The 17,683-nt window shown below is 46.2% G+C and overlaps 2 protein-coding genes across 2 annotated transcripts; both read right to left on the bottom strand.

The window, feature by feature from the left end:
• Positions 1-852: 852 nt before the first annotated feature.
• LOC117847656 (nicotianamine aminotransferase 1) lies at positions 853-4,856 on the bottom strand. Its single transcript, XM_034728935.2, has 7 exons — positions 4,304-4,856; positions 2,824-3,163; positions 2,474-2,692; positions 2,336-2,395; positions 1,763-1,918; positions 1,405-1,498; positions 853-1,089 (listed from the first exon to the last, which is right to left on the bottom strand). Exons 1-7 carry the CDS (start codon positions 4,651-4,653, stop codon positions 956-958), a joined length of 1,353 nt encoding a protein of 450 aa, XP_034584826.1. The 5' UTR covers positions 4,654-4,856; the 3' UTR covers positions 853-955.
• Positions 4,857-9,199: 4,343 nt separating this feature from the next.
• On the bottom strand, positions 9,200-16,179 carry LOC117841411 (uncharacterized). Its single transcript, XM_034721766.2, has 7 exons — positions 15,855-16,179; positions 15,428-15,591; positions 15,018-15,071; positions 14,311-14,424; positions 13,198-13,311; positions 11,442-11,549; positions 9,200-9,500 (listed from the first exon to the last, which is right to left on the bottom strand). Exons 1-7 carry the CDS (start codon positions 16,135-16,137, stop codon positions 9,456-9,458), a joined length of 882 nt encoding a protein of 293 aa, XP_034577657.1. The 5' UTR covers positions 16,138-16,179; the 3' UTR covers positions 9,200-9,455.
• Between the last annotated feature and the right edge of the window lie 1,504 nt (positions 16,180-17,683).

A 17,683-nucleotide genomic window follows, 5' to 3' on the forward strand; every position in this document is an offset into this window, starting at 1 on the left:
CATTCTGGGATGTAATAAATTAAATTGTACTGTTATCTTGGTATGGATGTGATATTTATGCTGAAATGAGTTCTGTATGTGATAGCTACTGATCCAGGACTATCACGAGAATACATGGAGTCAGATTTCTCCTTACGGAAATCCGGTTCGTTTCACCTAGGATCTCAATCTTCCCACACTGGATATGATGATTCATGCAAGAGAGCGATTTGGATCGAACATTTTTGGAAATTATGATGGTAGCTGCCTGGTCAATATGGTGCCATCGAAATAGCATTGTCTCTGATAGGGGGACTCTATCTTTTGCTAGATGGAGAGCAAGCTTTGTGGAGGATATCAGGCTGGTCACCCTGAGGACCAAACCAGCACTTAGGAGAAGATCAACGTTTGGCTGAGTATTCTACCATAGCTTTGTTGTTTTAAGGCTTAGAGCCGGCCTTACCCCTGTACATACATTCTTTTTCATATATATATACAAAAATATGGGTAGGGGTGTCCCCTGCTGTTCCCATAAAAAAACTATGCATTTGATTTTTTTAAAATAATAAAGTTCTATACAACAACATTCATTCTCTCAAAATTCAAAGAGCATTCTTGGAATTATCTAGCTTCGATAAAGACTATATTGGCGGCTTCAAAAATTAATTGAAATAGTTTGGAGATATGTGCGCACTACTGGGGTATTTTTTTTTTACAACAAAATCAAGTTGGTTAGGCATTTGAAACAAAACGGCTACGTGGGATCTCAATCTCCAAGTGGCGTATATATATAGGGGGTGGTTTTTGTTTAAAAAGCATGGGTTTGCAAATTCTCCTTTTAAGAAAGCAAAGCATCAAGGTGAATAAAAAATGTGACGTGGAAACATTAGCACTTTATTAGGAAACTTATAGTTCCACATTTATCGACGGTACAATGGAACACTGGAACTGAGCAACAACTTTGATTGAGGTACACTTAAAAGCCACTAAGCAGATTCTTCTTCTTGTGCCTTTGGCAAAAAGATTTGATCCTCTCAAGGCCATCTAGAAGAGAAGATGAATCAATGGCAAACGTTATGCGAACCCAGTTTTCCATTCCAAGAACACTCCCTGCAGTGGAGGAACACATGTAAGTCAGCCTATGCACACATATCAATTTAAAATAACAAAGTTGATGTCAACCAGTGTGTTAGAAATATATTAAATTTTCCTACTCCTAAATCTCCCAAGTACAAACTACTCTTTTCTAAGTTATTAACATAAAATTAAAGTTGGTAAAAGGATAGATATGTGTAACGCATTGTTTCATAGCAGTTCTTAATAGCACAATCAGTTAACCCTTGCAATACTTAGAACACTGGAGCTAAACACAAACAAAGCTTTACAGCTATAAATTTTTAAAATAATATATACATCTCTAGATACCTGGGCACAAAATCACTGACTCTTCTTTTGCCAGCTTGCAGCAAAAATCAATGTCATCATGGATCCCCTCCAAAAGATATAAATTCAGCTTCACCTGTATATTACATCTCAATATAAGCAAAATCAAACAGACATCTAGACTATCTCTTTGTTTCATTTAATGTAGGTTGTAACAGATAATGTGAACATGACTAATTTTGATTATAACTTCCAATGCAATGAATTCCTAAAAAGACCAAGAGCTAATGTAGTAAAATGAAATCATAAGTATATATCACTCAGGTGCCAGTTGCTCTAACACAATCTTTAGTTTCTGAAGCTCTTTTTCCATGTTAATAAACTTTACGAAATTGCTTACCATCACAAACATGGAACCTTCTGGCTTGTGAGGACAGGTGATGCACTTGATGTCCTTTATTTCTCTATAACATATCTCTGATGTTTCCTCTAGCAAACCAATGATCCTCTTGAAGAATTCTTCCTTTGTGTTCTCAAGAATTTGTGGAAGTGCTCCCTAGTAAGTCCAACATATACTCTTAGTTGTCTGAGATAAAATGTATAGGAAAATGCTGACAAGTAGAGGGGGAAAAAGAAAAACTTCAAGCATGTGTAGTACAAATAGAGATAATGCGCCATTTTCCAGCTCTCGTGCTTATTATGGAACTTGGAATATTTTCTGTAAAATTATTTTGAATTTTTTCCCGGAATAGATCATGCACCAACAGACCATACTCTTCAAAGCGAATCACTAAAACTCAGAATCTATCAACTATTATGTTGCTACATTTTCAAAAGACAAAAATTACTCTATTTGACAAGTGAAACTTAATGTTACCAGAATCTACCATATTTACACGGAATTCTAAATACTTCAACTGGAGAGCTGCCATGGCAAACTGGATAAGGAAAAAAGTACAAGCCAAATGGGAACCTGAATGAAAGTTGCAGGATCAGTTGAAACATTAAGGAAGTTTGTGATTGACGTAAGAATCTGCAAAATTAAGATTGCTATGTGGTTAGTAAAACAGCACGTGGCAAGCTTTGAAATAAGTACATACTGTTGACTTACCTTAGTTTCTTGAAGAATCTTCTTGGGATCACATGCAGCAACCCAGCCAAGTCGCCATCCAGGCACTATCCATCTCTTTGAGAGTGATCCTATGGTCAAAACAGGGGCAATGTGCCCAAAGACACCCATTGGGATAAACGGGGAGTCACCGAAAACCAGATTGCCATATACTTCATCAGCAATGACTAATATTCCAAGCTTCCTTGCTACCTCTGCAACCTAATGAAAACAATGGTATTTAACCAAAAGTGTGGTATAAAAACATGCTTAGAACGTAATTTGGTAGCCCATAAAAATAATTAAAATAAGCCAAACCCATTTAGATGTCCAATAGGATAAAGCAATCATACCTTGGCTAAATGTTCACGGGTGTACACACTCCCACAAGGGTTGTTGGGGTTTATGATGACCATTGCGGTGGTGTTCTTGTCAGCAATAGACTCCAAAGAGTCGATATCTACTTCCCACCCTCTCTCAGGGATCAGATCAAAATGGCGAACTTCTAAGTTGTTCAACGCCGCGCGCGCCTCATAGTTAGGATATCCCGGTCTTGGAAGCAATATGTTGGTGCCCGGCTGGGCCAGGACTGAGATCACAACCTCGATGGCCTGAGTGCCTCCTGCCGTGAGAAAGATGTCGTCGGATGATAGCTCGTATGGAAGATCACTCGACAGGTGCTTCGCCAAAGCGCTATTTCCAAAAGCAACAAATTAAGTAGAAATACAATTAGGAGAGACTTAAATATAAATAAATTGTCATTCATTATACATAGGCATGCAAAAGAATAACAAAATCAAAACATATCAAAGGAAATAACAATTAATAACGAGAGAAACGTGCCAATTTTGCCCTGAGCAACCACCAGGGCGTTTGCCAACGTTGGCAACGTATATTATACTAAGCATAAGGAATTGATTTTTTTAAAAAAGGAATGAAGGAATTAGACGCGTCACTATCATCAGAATCCACTTGTTCGCCCGTAATAACTTGACAGAAAGCATCTTTCCCTCGTTTGTGAAAAAAGTCTACAAAATTTGTGCTGAGCTGGAGCAGCTAGCACGGCCTGGAACAGCCCAGAGCCCCAGACGCCACACGCAGACGGGGCATGCCATGTCGGATGCATACATGGCACAGCGCTGGGCGCCCTGGTCCTTGGCGATGCTTACGCTGACTGCTGATCACGCGCGGGCGGAGGCGAGCGCGAGGACAGACGAGGCAGCCTCGTGCAATCCCGCCGCCAGCACGTGTTCGGTGCTGCCCAGGTCTGGTCAACACTTGCTCACAGGTTTCTCGAAAAATTCTGCTATATAGTTCCTCGAGATCCACGCGACCTACGATTAGTTGAGTCCTGAATATGCGTCATCAATAACTGAAAAACGGGTTTGTATGACTCGAACTCGAGTCTTAAAAATGACGCCGATACCTTCAACAAATTTGTAAGACGGTGGTTAAACAAATTGCGTACATGATTGCTAGAGCTTGTGAGTATTTGTTTTAGACCAGTATATAAAGCTGGTATTTGGAAAGGTGCAGGTGAATAATTTCTTTGTTTATAGACCAGTCCTTTCTCGGCAGGTCTTAGGCCAGACGTCAGAGGTTTCGGTGGCCCTCGGTCGGTACACTGAAAAGCTGGAACATGCACATGGACAAGGCTGAGCCTGGACAGACGTGACGTGACACGCTCGGTTGTTGTGGTAGCATTGGCGGCACACGGGACAACGTGCACGCCTACCGAGCCGAGCGCGTAGAGACACGGGCAAACTCTCGTGGTTCTGGAGAGCAGAACGAATAAGAGCAAATAAGGCACTGGGGGGCAGGGGACGGACGTACCGGCGGGCGTCGGGCAGGCCGACGCCGGCGGGGTAGCAGTTGAGCTTGCCCGTCCGGAGCGCGGCGGCGACGGCGGCCTCGGCCTCGGCGGCCGTGCGGAACGCCGGGAACGTGGAGGGGTCCCCGTGAGCGAGCGGCAGCACGGGCCGCGGGTCGCGCGCGTCCACGCTGGCGCTGATCTTGAACCGCACCGCGCGGATGCTCATCCGGTCCCCCGCCGCCGCCAGCGCGCCATCCTTCACCGCCCGCGCGAACTGCCACTCCGCCGCCGGCGCCGCCGCGTGCCCGTTGCCGTTGCCGTTGACGTCCTCGGCGGCACGGGCGCCGCCGTTCTGGTGGAGGGTCGCCATGGGCAAACGAGGAGACGAGAGAGACCGAGGTGGTGTTTGCTTTGGGCTGGGAGATTGGTGGTGGGTGCGCTTGCTATGGGCTGATTGGATTTGGCGACTTGGTCACCGGCGGCCAGTTATATAGGCGGCCACCGGGTTTCCTTCCCTTGCGCGCGGTAGCCTCGGGAGCGGCACGAAACACGCGCGCTGGCCTCTTGCCTGGGCGCCTTTAAAACTGGCGCGCGCGGCCGGGACGGCATCGTCCCGGGCTCTGCTCCTTTTGCTTGTCATCGAGTCCGTGGCACGAGTTGAGTGCATGCCTGCCTGGTGGTATACGTACAAACACGCCGCTGCCGTGGGGTGGTCCAGTGCACGCCGCATGCATGATCCATGCGGTCCTGATTTTGTATTATCCCTGCTGATTAATCTGGTTGCTGGGGCCATGAACACTACTTGATTAAGAGAGTGATTATCTGCTGCAAGTCTGCAACTTAATTTGTTAATTTTCAGGAAGCAAGGGCGCGGTTCGCTACCACAGTCGACGAGGAATTAAGGAGGCAACATTGCAGCCACGACGAGAGTTTATACGGGATAAATAATCTACTATTTTTGCAAAGAAGGATAAATAGGGCCTGTTTCCACCCTCCAAAATTTTAGCTCCTAAAAGTGACTAAAAACTGACTAAAGAGCCAAACACTCCTCCTAAAAGGTGACTAAAAAATTTTAGGAGCCTCAAAAATTTTAGAGTCTGTTTGGCAGAGCTCTACGCAGCATCAGATCCTAAAAAACAGCTCTGCTCCCAATTTTTCCAGCCAAACGGTTTTAGCTCTAGCAACTCCACCGCAAATCTGCTCCACGAAAACGGCGGATCTACCCCCAGATCCATAGATTTGGTGGAGCTCCTCAGGGGGTGCTCCACGAAATCAAATTTGGTGGAGTTGGAGAAAATTACCAACCACTGCCACTCATTAGTGGAAAATGACCGGTTCGTTTTATTTCTTTTTCTTCTTCTCTGTACAAAATACTGTCGGCCTTCTGTTCCTATGCTACGCCGCCGTTTGCCCCTACACGCCAGAGCATCGCCCGCCCTTGCTCGCCCCTGCCCGCTGGAGCCCCGCCCGCCCCTGCCCGCCCCTACCGCCGGAGCGTCACCCCTGATCGCCTCTGCTCGCCCCGCCCACCTCGCTCGCTTCGCTCGCCGGAGCCCCGTCGCGCCTGCCGCCCGAGCGCCGACCCTGCTCGCCTTTGCTCGCCCTGCTTGCTCCGCTCGCCGGAGTCCCGTCTGCCCCTGCTGCCGGAGCGCCGCCCCTGCTCGCCTCTGCTCCCCCCGCCCGCCCCTGCCGTCGGAGCGCCGCCCCGCCCGTCTGAGATCTTCTACGGGAGGCGTCGTGGTGGCCGCAGTGGGTGTCGCGGCCCGTGGTGGTGGCCGCAGGCGAGGAGAAGGGCGGCGAGTCCACCGGCACAGCGACGCTTGGCAGGGAAGGCAGTGGCGGCGTGGAGAGGGCGCGAAGCCTGACCGTCGATGACTTGGAGGAGCTGAAGGGTTGCGTGGATCTGGGCTTCGACTTCAGCTACCACGAGATCCCCGAGCTCTGCGGCATGTTGCCTGCGCTCGAGCTCTGCTACTCCGTGAGCCGACGCCAGCGCGCGCGAGGTCACACTCACGGCGACGAGGAAGGAGACGTTTTTTTTATTCTGATGCATGGGTTCAAATTGTCAGTGAGACAACGACAAAAGTGGAGCTGTACCACACGCTTTTTGAGATCTTAGATCCACGATGGAGCAGCTCTATGGTGAAGCTAGCTGGATCTATGGATCTGGAGCTATTTTTTCAGAGCTGGAGCTCTGCCAAACAGGGCCTTAGTCCCCCCACCCCCTCCTAAAGCCTCCTAAAATCAGATCTGGACTCCCACTACCACTCATTTATTGCCCTCTCTCTCTATCCCACCCTCCCTCCCTCCCAGCCCCTCGCCGCCATTCCGCCCGCCGCCGGCGTCCCTCCCGCCCGGCCCCCGCCAGCGACGTCCCTCCCGCCGCACTTCCGCCCAGCTCCCACCTTCTGCCGCCACCGCCTAGAGCCGTGCCTTCCAATGCCTTCCGCCTGACTCCCGCCACCGCCGCCGCCGCCCATCTTCAGCGAGTTCTGCGACCCGGCGCCATCCCCCGCGCTCTGCTACGCCCTCAACTTCAACAATGGCCGCGTCACCGCTGCCGACCTCGTCCTCGTCGCCGCCAATGACGCGCTGCTCCGGCGACCTGCCCGCCACCTCCTCCGGACCGAGCTGCGCCCCGCCGCTCTTCTTGGCCGCACCCAACCACTACCAGCCGCGCCCTCCCCCACCGGATCCGCTGCCTCCAAGTCCTCCCACCCCCTGCCGGCCCCTGCGCTCCTCCAAACCAGTCGCCACCTCCTCCGGGACGGGCAGCCCGCCGCTCCTCTTAGCTGCAACGCCGTGGCGATGAAGGTGGACAGGAAGCAGGTGGACAAGAAGCGGGACAACTTCGTGGAGCCGGTGAAGTTTGAGCGAGCAGTGAAGGAGCTGATGCGCGGTGGCGAGGAGGGGAGGAAGGCGAGGGAGAAGGCCATGGAGATGAAGGCCGCGTGCAGGAATGCCGTGGAGGGGAACAGGGGTAGCGGGTTGGTGGGGAGAGGTACATCTTGGGTATTTTACCACTTTATTAATTGCCTTTAGTCACTTTTAGGAGGTGGAACCAAACATACTTTTAGGAGGTGCCTAAAAACTACCTAAAAACTTTTAGGAGCTAAAACTTTAGGAGGGTGGAAACAAACACGCCCATAATCTACTTAGGGGTTGTTTGGTCTTGCTAAACTTTAGCAACTAAAGTTTAGTCCCATTTAGTTCCAAATTTGCCAAACACCCTTACTAAACCTTGCTAAACTTTGGTTGTTAAACTTTAGCCCATAAGCAATTTTTTGATTGCTAAACCTTGCTAAACTTTAGGGTGGACACCCTTTACCCCTCATTATTGCCTGTCTGGACCCCTCTCTCTCTCCTCCCCCTGCATTCATTAAGGTCAAACATGTCTTTCTCCACCTTATTAAATGATGTTTAGCCCATGGATCTAAACAACTATGATTAAAGTTTAGCAACTACAGTTTAACAACTTTTAACCCATAAAATTTAGCAAAGGATCCAAACATGCCCTTCGTAGGACTCAAGTCATAGTCGTACTCATGTGAGACGAGACAATAATGGTGTGTTCCTTTTTGTCCGTAAACATAAGCAATTTTTCATCTGTCCAAAGTTCGCTCCTCGGTTCGCTTTTCTACGCGGGTGTTACATGTCCAAACTTGTTTGGTTATTGTCATGTCGAAGCGTGCATATATATGGATGGTACGGTACACGTCTCGTGCCTTGTTTCGCACCAACCTAAAATTGGTATATGTAAATATTAGTATGTTTCTCGAACGAGATGTGAAATTTTTCAAAGCCTATTCAAAAACTTTTAAGCAACTGATATTTTTTACAAGTAAAAAATTGCAAACTATTACTCTTCCCCATTTGCAATATCTACATATATCTTACTTTACGTGCATAGCCTACCTTAGTCAAACTTTTTAAGAGACTAACTGAGATGATATTTTACATCGATTCCTCGTGTGTTTACAGAGATCAAAAGCACGCCAGGGTCCACGCTGGAAAATGCAAAGCTTGTTAATCCGCGTACAACAGGAAAATTAATTGTGCAAGGAAAGGAAATACACTATGTGCATGCCAGATTAAAGAGATCCCTTAATTTCCCTTTGCGTATGATCCTTGGGAATATCCTCTTTAGTCTTTACCTTTATTGAGAAGCGCACCATACGGTTTGGTTTCGTGAACCATTGATACTGATCTCAGATGTAGTAGTGATCCAACCACAAGGCCACGAGGCACTGGTGTTATGAACCCTAGCCGCCTCGACACAGTTTTCCTGCTTCCACTTGTCAGTCGCATGTACATGTACGATATGCACTGGCGTTATGAAACCTAGCCGCCTCGACACAATTTTCCTTCCACTTGTCAGTCGCATGTACGTGTACGATGGCTACTTACATTTACTGACAGATGACCGAACTAGTTAGTTCTCACTTTCGTCCTAGGAAGTGGTTGGCTAGCGACAGAACTAGATGTCGCGATTTTTGCCAGGCACCATATCGCTGTCGGGCTAAGTCTGTAAAAACGTCGAGAGACCTCCGTTTGGTCATTCTGTGCTCATTCGCTCGGTCCCCAGTCGGGGGAGAAAAGGACCATCAGTCGCTCAATTCGTTTCCTGGTGTCCCTTTCGAAGGTTCTAAAATCCACGAGGACGAGGACCGCTACACGTGGCGACACTAGTCTCGACGCCTCGGTCGACGGGCAGAGCTGCCGAGTTCAAAGCTGGCGACACGATGTGCTCATTGTTGACTTCCTCCGGTCACCGAAGCGTACTCTCTGCTTGCGTAGGCAGCGTAGCTCACCAACAGGATTACGACTGAAAATATAGGGTTCCAAGACACAACTGGGGGAGGAGCTGTGCAGTGGTGAGTCATACTGACGGCAACTCCCCACGATGCAGACGGATATGGACCTCTCAAAGCCACTCAAATGTTATTGTATTACTACCATTCTAATGTCGCTATGCTATATATACATTGCCCCTCAACGACGGCATGGAAACAGCTATCAAGACATGCCGTCCACAAGGACAACCGCCTTGTACTATTAAAGTTGGACACCAACTAAAATATGTAAAAAAAGGTGCATTAGAAAAACAATTAAGTGGCGTATCACCTTCTGCGTTACAGTACCAAGCGGAGCATCAGAGGCAGTGTTGAAACATCAGGTTCGCATGAAGGGCACTTTCCTCTTCGTCTGCTTGAAGCCCTGCACATGAGTTGTTAATGGTAAAATGTCAGTAGTGCTAAAACATTAGTGAACTTTGATCATCTGTAACTAGGGATGCAGGTTTCCTTGGGTTGACCGATTACCCACTACTCAAAAAACAAAAAATAGTGTTTCTACCCTATAGAGCCGACAGTATTTTTTGGGGGTCACTTTGGGTTCCACTGGTGGGGTAACTGGGTACCCAAATCAGCCATTCTGCATTCCAGCCTCAGCCACACGGAGCAGAGGAGCAGCCATGGCAGCCTCTGCTTAGTCGCCGGAGGCAGGCTAGCGCAGGCCTAGCAGGGGTGTGGTGGCGATTGGAGCTGCACAAGGCACGGAAGTGGCACCGGCGGTTCAGCTGTGAGCGATGGTGCTGAAGGACCAATCGATCTCATCTTCTAAAATTCTTGCCAGCAATCAATCCATACAAATGATTATTTCCAGCAGATCAAATTTGATGGAATTTGAGTAATCTGGAAGCCACGCAAAAAGCAGCACCGTGCTCTCAGGCACGGCTGCGGGTGCGCATCCTCCCCAACCGCCGCTGCTATGGTTCTATCAAGATTGGCTTGCTTCCAGCTTGATTTGGTACTAGTTTGTCGATTCCATGGGGAAGGAGCTCAATCAACGACTTGGTACTAGTTCGTCGATTCCGTGGGGAAGGAGCTCAATCAACACCAATAAACTCGATTCGGACATCGGGGACCTCGATTTTGTGGTCGCCATGGACATATGGTCATGGAGTAGCGGAGATGGAGAGCAGTTCAAGAAGAATAGAGCTTCACAATCATGAGCACAACACAGAGAGCGAATCATGTTCGAGCCAAGGCCGCTCCAGCCTTGTACAGCTCTGTGGCGGCGGTGTCTCGCCCTTCGCCGGTCGCGCGCAGCCCGTATGCAACAGCCCCACGCCACCCATCTCCACCAGCTTTGCGCTGCCGATGCCCCTCCGCAAGCCCCGTCGGTAATCCAATCACATGAGCTCTCATCTCCACCTCCCTTCTCGGCACAGCCTTGTTCGCCTCCGGCCTCACGCCGCACAACTGCACAGGGTCCGTGCTGCCTGCGCTCATCCTCAGGCCTGTCATCGACCTCGCCCCAGCACCGGCATCTCCAACCGTGCTTGTAGCTACAAGACCACGTGTTCTGACCCACTGGGTTAACTGGTTCCACTGTTCCAGGACTAGAATTTGTTTGGGCCAACCCAAAATCAATTATTAGCTAGATGGGTAGTCTGGGTCAGGGTTTGGGTTACCCAAAACCGACCCACTTGCATCCTTATCTGTAACTACGTAGGTGCGGGGGATTAGAGTCCTGACCATGCCAAGAATGATTTTTTTAAGTTCCATTATGTTCCCAGTCACTATCTTTTCAAAGAAAAAAAAAATCCTTTTGTATTATTACAGAATTCCACGTCTGAATTATTTATCCTGTGGTATCCCCAACAATTCTATTCACATTTCAGACATTCTAGTACAGACAATGGTGGATGTCTACCTAAGCCAAACTCGCCCACCAAACGATTTATTGACACTTAAAGAACATGCAACTGCAGCCCTATAATATGGCACCGCTATCAAAATAATATGGTTCCAATCACATGTTCCTAGCATTCAAATATGAATTCTACTTTTTTCTTTATCTTTTTTCCAAACAGGAAAAAAATTAAGAGCAGATGCAAGCTGAAAATGTAAGACTGGCAATACAAATCTTGAAATTGCATCACTACTTATTTTTAACAAAGAAAGCTGATTGAAGTACTATTGTTTAGTAAGTTTTTTTTTAAAAAAAACAAGTGTTAATACAATCAAATTTCACATTTTACAATAAAATAATATAATAAACCAAGTGTGAAAACAATAAAAATGTAATGTAAAAAAATTGTACGGCTTGCAAAACATTTGAGGATAGAAAGCAATGATATTAACAAAAACATACCTTTTTTATATCCGAATATAGATCTTCAACCTTTTTCTCTGTATCCTTTGCAAATGACCACATTCTGTTAAAGTTCATCTTCCCCCACTCACCAGTTATATGTTGAACCTAAAGTTGTATGACAATGAGATGACCAGCTGAAAACAAAAGAATCTACAGCTACAACCATATTTACTACACATGACCAAACAGCCTATGAAAGTGACAAAACAAAGTTTGAAGTTGATGAGGGACATCAAATCAACTATAGCCAAATGGTTCATGAACATTCAAGTGTGTCAAAATCCAAACTGAATTTTGCTATCAAGAGTTAGAAGATAAGTCCCACTCTTCTACTATGAAAAGATACACCCATCTTTAGACACTTCAAGAATTAGTTGCAAATTTGGTTTTTACTACTACAGTACTACTACACAATTGTGATCAGGAAGTATCTTGAAGCTTAGTTGTCTATTAGCTATAACATGAGTTGTTACCTAGTTGTCATATGTGAGTTGTCATATTAGTTGTGTGTGAGTTGTGTAAAGCTTATGAGACTATAAATACAGACAAGCCTCAAGTTTGTAAGATGGTTTTGATGTACCCACTACTTTATGAATAGAACATGTTGTTCTACCCTTTAGATCTTGGACTAGATCTTGTACCCTAAGGGCTTTGGATTAAGCTCTTGCTATCCGTGGATTCTGATTCGACCTTTTGGTCTATCTTCGTCTCTAGAACGATATCTAGGTCAGCACGTTGAAGTGGTTCCTTCAACACTTTGTGCTGTTTCTTCCTATTAGCACATTGGAGAGGTTCCTCCAATATTTGTGCTATATCTATCGATTAGTAGCAGCAACATGGAGCTGTTCCTCCACAGTAGTGTGCTGCATCAGAAGTGCTTAGCAAGCTATAAGGCAACCTTATGTCCACATGAATTTTGCATTGTTTCTAAGTAAAGAGAATAAATGAAAGTTCAAAATACCAGTACAATGATGCCTTTTCTAAAGACATGTGGATGAACATGTTGGAAATATGATCAACGTTTTCAACACTAAACAGCAGTTCGTTATAAATGTCAGCATTATGTTAAATTTCAGTCTTGCATATGGAATTTTAAAGACTAGTGTTATGATTTATGAAGATAGGGTTATAATTTTCATCAGGTTCTACAAACTAAAGAGCTCCATCACACGTTAGTACAATAACGCACGATCATCCAATTCGATCCGATGATCCATGAATGGCCTTGAGGAACAACATGTGCAGAGCAATTCCTGTCCTTTTTGCAGTCATTAATGCCAAACCAGTTCCTTTCTAAGGTAGACACATGCTGTTACATTTCCCAGTCTAATTTTACCCAGCAGCACCTTCACGAAAAAATTGTTGAATTGCTTCTGGATAGCAAAAGGGTAATTGTACATTAGACATTGCAAAGGTGTGCAGGCGGTTATCTGCCACCTTAACCTAGCTAATTGCTTGCATGCCACTTGAGAATATATACTTTGGATGGGGTTCAACATTCATTTGTCACTGCTGACACCAGTTTTAAATAATGCACAAAATGTCCTTAACCCTCTGCTCTTCCTTACCAGTCCCTTTCCTCTCTTTATCCCCTATTCATCATCTACCAAATACTAACCAAGTCCCATCTTATAATCAAATTTAAAATTATACAATAAAATAATATAATAAACCAAATGCAGAAAACAATAAACATATATGGCTTGCAAACATTTCGGATAGAAAACAAAAGAAAATTTAAAAATGCATATACCTTTTTTATATCCGAACATAGACCTTCAACTTTTTTCTCTGTACCCTTTACGAATGACCATAATCTATTGATACTAGAGTTCATCTTCCCCCATTCGTCAGTTAAAACTTGACCCTGCAGTTGTATGAACATAGATGACCAGCTGAAAGTACAAGAACCCAAAACTACAACCATATTTACTGCATGACAATGAAAATTGCCCATGAAAGTAGCAATACAAAGTTTAACAAGGAAACTATGATGTAACTGCAGATTGGTACAAGCATACACATTTATGTTCACATGACTTAGGATCGTTTTATAAGTAAACAGAAGAAATTAAGCTTCTTGGGTGGTCTGGATGAACATAATGGAAATAAGTTCAACATTGCCTTATTTGTTCCAATTCATGCTTATTGAGTTTCGAAGGTTAGTATTATGAAGATTGTTCTGAAGACAAGACCTTGAAGTACAACATGCGTAAACAAATTCCACTCTCTCCAAGAGTTGTTCATGCCAAGCAAGTTCCTTAAGTTGGAACGCATGCTGCTATTATTGCCAGTCTGGTTTTCCCCTAAAAGAAAACTTGACGTAATTGGTCCTGGATAGGAAAAGGAGTTGTGCAACTTCCATGCAAATGTGTGCAACTTCAACCTAGCTAATTGCTTGCACTACAATGGAGAAGAGGAACAATGTTTATTTATATCACTGCTGACAACAATTTAGTAATGCCTAAAATAACCTAAACTCTTTGTCATCTTCTCCTTTATATTCCGCTCATCATTTTACTAATCTTGCTTTTGGCCCCTGCTTGGTGGTGAGCTGGCAACCGCTGCCTCAACCAGCACACTACTGATATGAGGATGTGTCACAGGTCAGCAACAGGGCTGAGATGTGGCATGACGCCATGGCCACCATGGCACAGAGTACCGAGGCCAATGTCAAACGTCAATAAGAAGAAGTTGCATGATCACATTGTACCCATGGCGTGGGCCTCTATCCAGTGTGGTAATGTCAAGTGCAGGTGTTATTGAGGGTAAATTGGATCTCAGATGGTAGTCATGGGAGGTTTAAGGGCATGATTAGGTTCTTTATTGCTTACATGATGAGGAGTAATAATCTAGAGAAATATACCTTCTTGATATCAGAGTGTAGAGCTTCGACCTTTTCCGTTGCATCTTTTGCTAATGCCCACACACTGTGTATATCAGAGTTCATCTTACTTGATTCATCCTTTATGAGACGAACCTATTTCAAAAGTCACAAATTCAATGAGGTGAACTAATAAAAAAGTTTTCAGAAAGGAAGCCTAATAGCACAAAAAATAGTACTTCAATACAAGAGAAGACTGTTCAATTGAAATGGCATTTGCTTTACCAGATATAGCAGGGCCACATAGAATAGGTGCAAAACATATTAACAACCAAGCAAATTATTGATATATAAAAGCCCACTGGCACAATATAAAATATAGACATGTAATGTAATTTGCTGGTTTCGTAAATAACACCCTACAACATTTGTAGCATTGTGAGCTGCATAAAATTGCATTGATGAATTATGAATAAATGAAAAATCAAAACAGCTTTCATAATATTGCACAAAATCATAAGGCAGTATATAATGAAGAGTTACAATCCTCTAGACAATATGAACAGACTAACAAAGTTTTCACAGCTAATATTTTGAAGATTTTAGGTGCCTATTGGAATCTTATGAGTGCAACAGTAACAATATGAAAACCAATTTTCTAGCTGTTAGTCCAATCTAGCTAGTCATATTAGTAGGAAAATCCAAAAATATGTAAAGCTAATCAAGGTTTTTCTGAGTGATAGAGATACCTCATCTTCCATTGCCTTGATATTGTCACCAAAATCTGAGCTGCATGATGATTCCTGCATCAGCATAACAAAAAGGTAGACAACATCATCAGGTGCTATTCTTTGAGAATACAAATTGCACATGTAAATAAGTTAGATAATTACATTCTAGGCATGACAAAACAATAGGAAGAACCAACAAAAAGCTACATCGATAGTTTCAACTTCAAGAAGCTGTACCAACAATTAATTATGGTTTTGAATGCATGATGATCCCATTATTGGCCCAAATATACAGTTTAAACTTGGAGGGCAGTGGGTCCTCCTGTATATATTAAATTTATGCAATCCAACCAGGGATTAACGGTCGATAAACAAATTTATTACTGTTACTAAAACGGCTATACGAAAGAAACCATGGCATGGCATACCTTGATGTTTTCTTGCTCATTGATCAGAGACTGGATGTCAAGCCCCATTGCTCTCATAACGCGGCCATCCTCCTCCTCTAAAGGATCACCTTTCTTACCTAACACCTTCTCCAAAGTATCGCCCTTCTCATTCAACGCTTTCAAATTGTTATCCCAGAGAGATTCTGCATGAATTTTAACAGTTGTCAAAATAAAAAACAAAAAAAAAACTAAAACCTCCGTTAACTTCACAGGGAAAAAGTAGATTACAAAAGGAAGAAATAAACCCAGAGACTAAATAATCGCGATCACAATACAATCAACCGTAAATCAAAAGACCCTCAATCGCACATCACCAAACTAGAGCTCGGTAAAAATCGCATGCTCTGATAGAAACAGGATTAGCCCTAACAGGAGTCAGGACAGAGCAGTTAATCTCCAAACATACCAAGCCGGGCGAGCTGGAGCTTGAGCTGCTCAACCTCCGACCGCAGTTCCTCGCCATCTATTACGGTGGTGCCGGGGACGGCGCACTCCCCGGCCCGGTCGCGCGGGAGGGCGAAGATGACGGCGAGGAGCGCGCCCGCGACGGCTAAGGCGGCGCAGGACCGGCGGAGGTGCCGGCCGCTGGCGCCGCGACCCTTGTAGGCCAGGCGGAAGGCGAGGGAGATGAGGCGGAGCGGGAGGAGGAAGGCCACGACGGCGGCGAGGAGCGCGGCGTCCACCGTCATGGCCGTCCGTGCAACGGGGAGTTCTATACTGCAACTGCAGATGCGTTTTCAGGGCGTAGTTCATGTATATTCTGCCTTTTTAAAACCCCTTTTTCCCGAGGAAGTTGTTTCTTTTACGCATGAAGGGTTAAAAGTTTGAGAAATTACTTTTTCTCCCAGAATGCACCGTGGATTTCTACGGTTTTCTCTATTTTTTTTTAGAAAAGTACCGTTTCTCTGAGGCTTGGATACCCTGAGTTTAACGAGTGTTAAAGTATTAACACTCTCAAATGGAGTGCTAAAGTTTAACACATTAGTGTGTTTGGATGGTGTGTTAAACTCTAACGCCTTTGGTGAGAAATGACTCCATTGCCTTCTCATTTATGGCCGGTGGAGAGAGAGGAGAGAGAAGGGGGCAATGGTGGGAAAAAGTGGAGAGGAGGACCATTTTTAACAAGTTTAACAGCTTTTAACACCCCTTTTATGAAATTAGGGGTGTTAAACTTTAACACATCCTAAGGCCCTATTTAGGAAGGGGGTGTTAAAGTTTGACACCCCACTTTTAACACTTTTTAACACTTTTCTATCCAAACACTTGTGTTAAAAGTGGGGTGTTAAAATTTAACACCCCATTTTTCATAAATACATGGAGGGGGTGTTAAAACTTACTAAAGGTGTTAAAAGTGGTCCCCTAGTCCACTTTTTTCCAGGTTACCCCTTCTCTCTCCTCTCCTCTCTCTCCTCCCCGCCACCAACGCCGGCCTCCTCCTCCTGCTCATCCTCTTCGCCTGGCTGGATCTGCCACGCCGCCCCTCCTCCTGGTCGGATCCACCGCACCGCCCTCCCCCTCCTCCACCGCGCCATCCTCCCCCCTCCTCCCCGGATCCGCCTAGCCTCGCCGCCTCCGCCTGGCACTGTTGGCCTCCTCCTCCTCCTCTTGACGCCGACGCCATCCTCATCCACCTCCTCCTCATCCCCCTTCTCTACCGCCTCCCCGTCGCCGCTGGCGGCGTAGGCGGGGCCTCGTCCATCGGACCACCGTGCGCGGGGAGGGAGGCGACGTAGGCTGCGTCGTCTTCGCCCTTACCTGCCACCGTCGTCGCGGATCTAGAGGAGCGGGGAGGGAGCAGCCACCTCGGCTGCGTCATCTTCCTCCGCGGGGAGGACACGGACGCCGCCCACGTGGTGCGCATCCTCGCCCGCCTTGGCCACCTCCTCCGCGGGTACCCCGCTGCAGGCGTCTCGCATGCCCCGTCGCCTCTGCCGTGTCCTACGCCCGACCCACCGCGGCCATGGCTGCCGCCGCTGCCACCACCCGACGAAGGGCGCTGGGTGTTTGACCTCTCCGCTGCAGCAGCGGCCGCAGGGAGAGGGCAGGCCCTGCCGGCATCCGATGAGGGTGGCGGCATGACGTCGTCGTCCAAGGAGGACATCGGGGGTGGCGCGTCCGGGTCGGCAGCGGCCGTCGCCGCAGCGGCTGCGGGCGGTGCCGCGGGAGAGCAAAGCCGGAAGGGTGGAGCATCGCAATGTGCTTGATTTTTGCAGATTAGGCAAATTAGGCATAGGG

Source organism: Setaria viridis, chromosome 1, assembly GCF_005286985.2.
Source record: "Setaria viridis chromosome 1, Setaria_viridis_v4.0, whole genome shotgun sequence".
Classification (NCBI taxonomy): domain Eukaryota; kingdom Viridiplantae; phylum Streptophyta; class Magnoliopsida; order Poales; family Poaceae; genus Setaria; species Setaria viridis.

What these genes read in the sequence shown, in the direction of transcription:
- LOC117841411 (XM_034721766.2), bottom strand. Translation starts at nt 16,137, where the DNA reads ATGACGGTGGACGCCGCGCTCCTCGCCGCCGTCGTGGCCTTCCTCCTC. An exon ending in GCTCCAGCTCGCCCGGCTTG is followed by an intron (nt 15,592 to 15,854) that starts GTATGTTTGGAG and finishes AAATTCATGCAG; the next exon opens with AATCTCTCTGGGATAACAAT. An exon ending in TCAAGGCAATGGAAGATGAG is followed by an intron (nt 14,425 to 15,017) that starts GTATCTCTATCA and finishes CTTTTGAAATAG; the next exon opens with GTTCGTCTCATAAAGGATGA.
- LOC117847656 (XM_034728935.2), bottom strand. Translation starts at nt 4,653, where the DNA reads ATGGCGACCCTCCACCAGAACGGCGGCGCCCGTGCCGCCGAGGACGTC. An exon ending in ATCCTGCAACTTTCATTCAG is followed by an intron (nt 1,919 to 2,335) that starts GTTCCCATTTGG and finishes TGGACTTACTAG; the next exon opens with GGAGCACTTCCACAAATTCT. An exon ending in GTCAGTGATTTTGTGCCCAG is followed by an intron (nt 1,090 to 1,404) that starts GTATCTAGAGAT and finishes CCTCCACTGCAG; the next exon opens with GGAGTGTTCTTGGAATGGAA.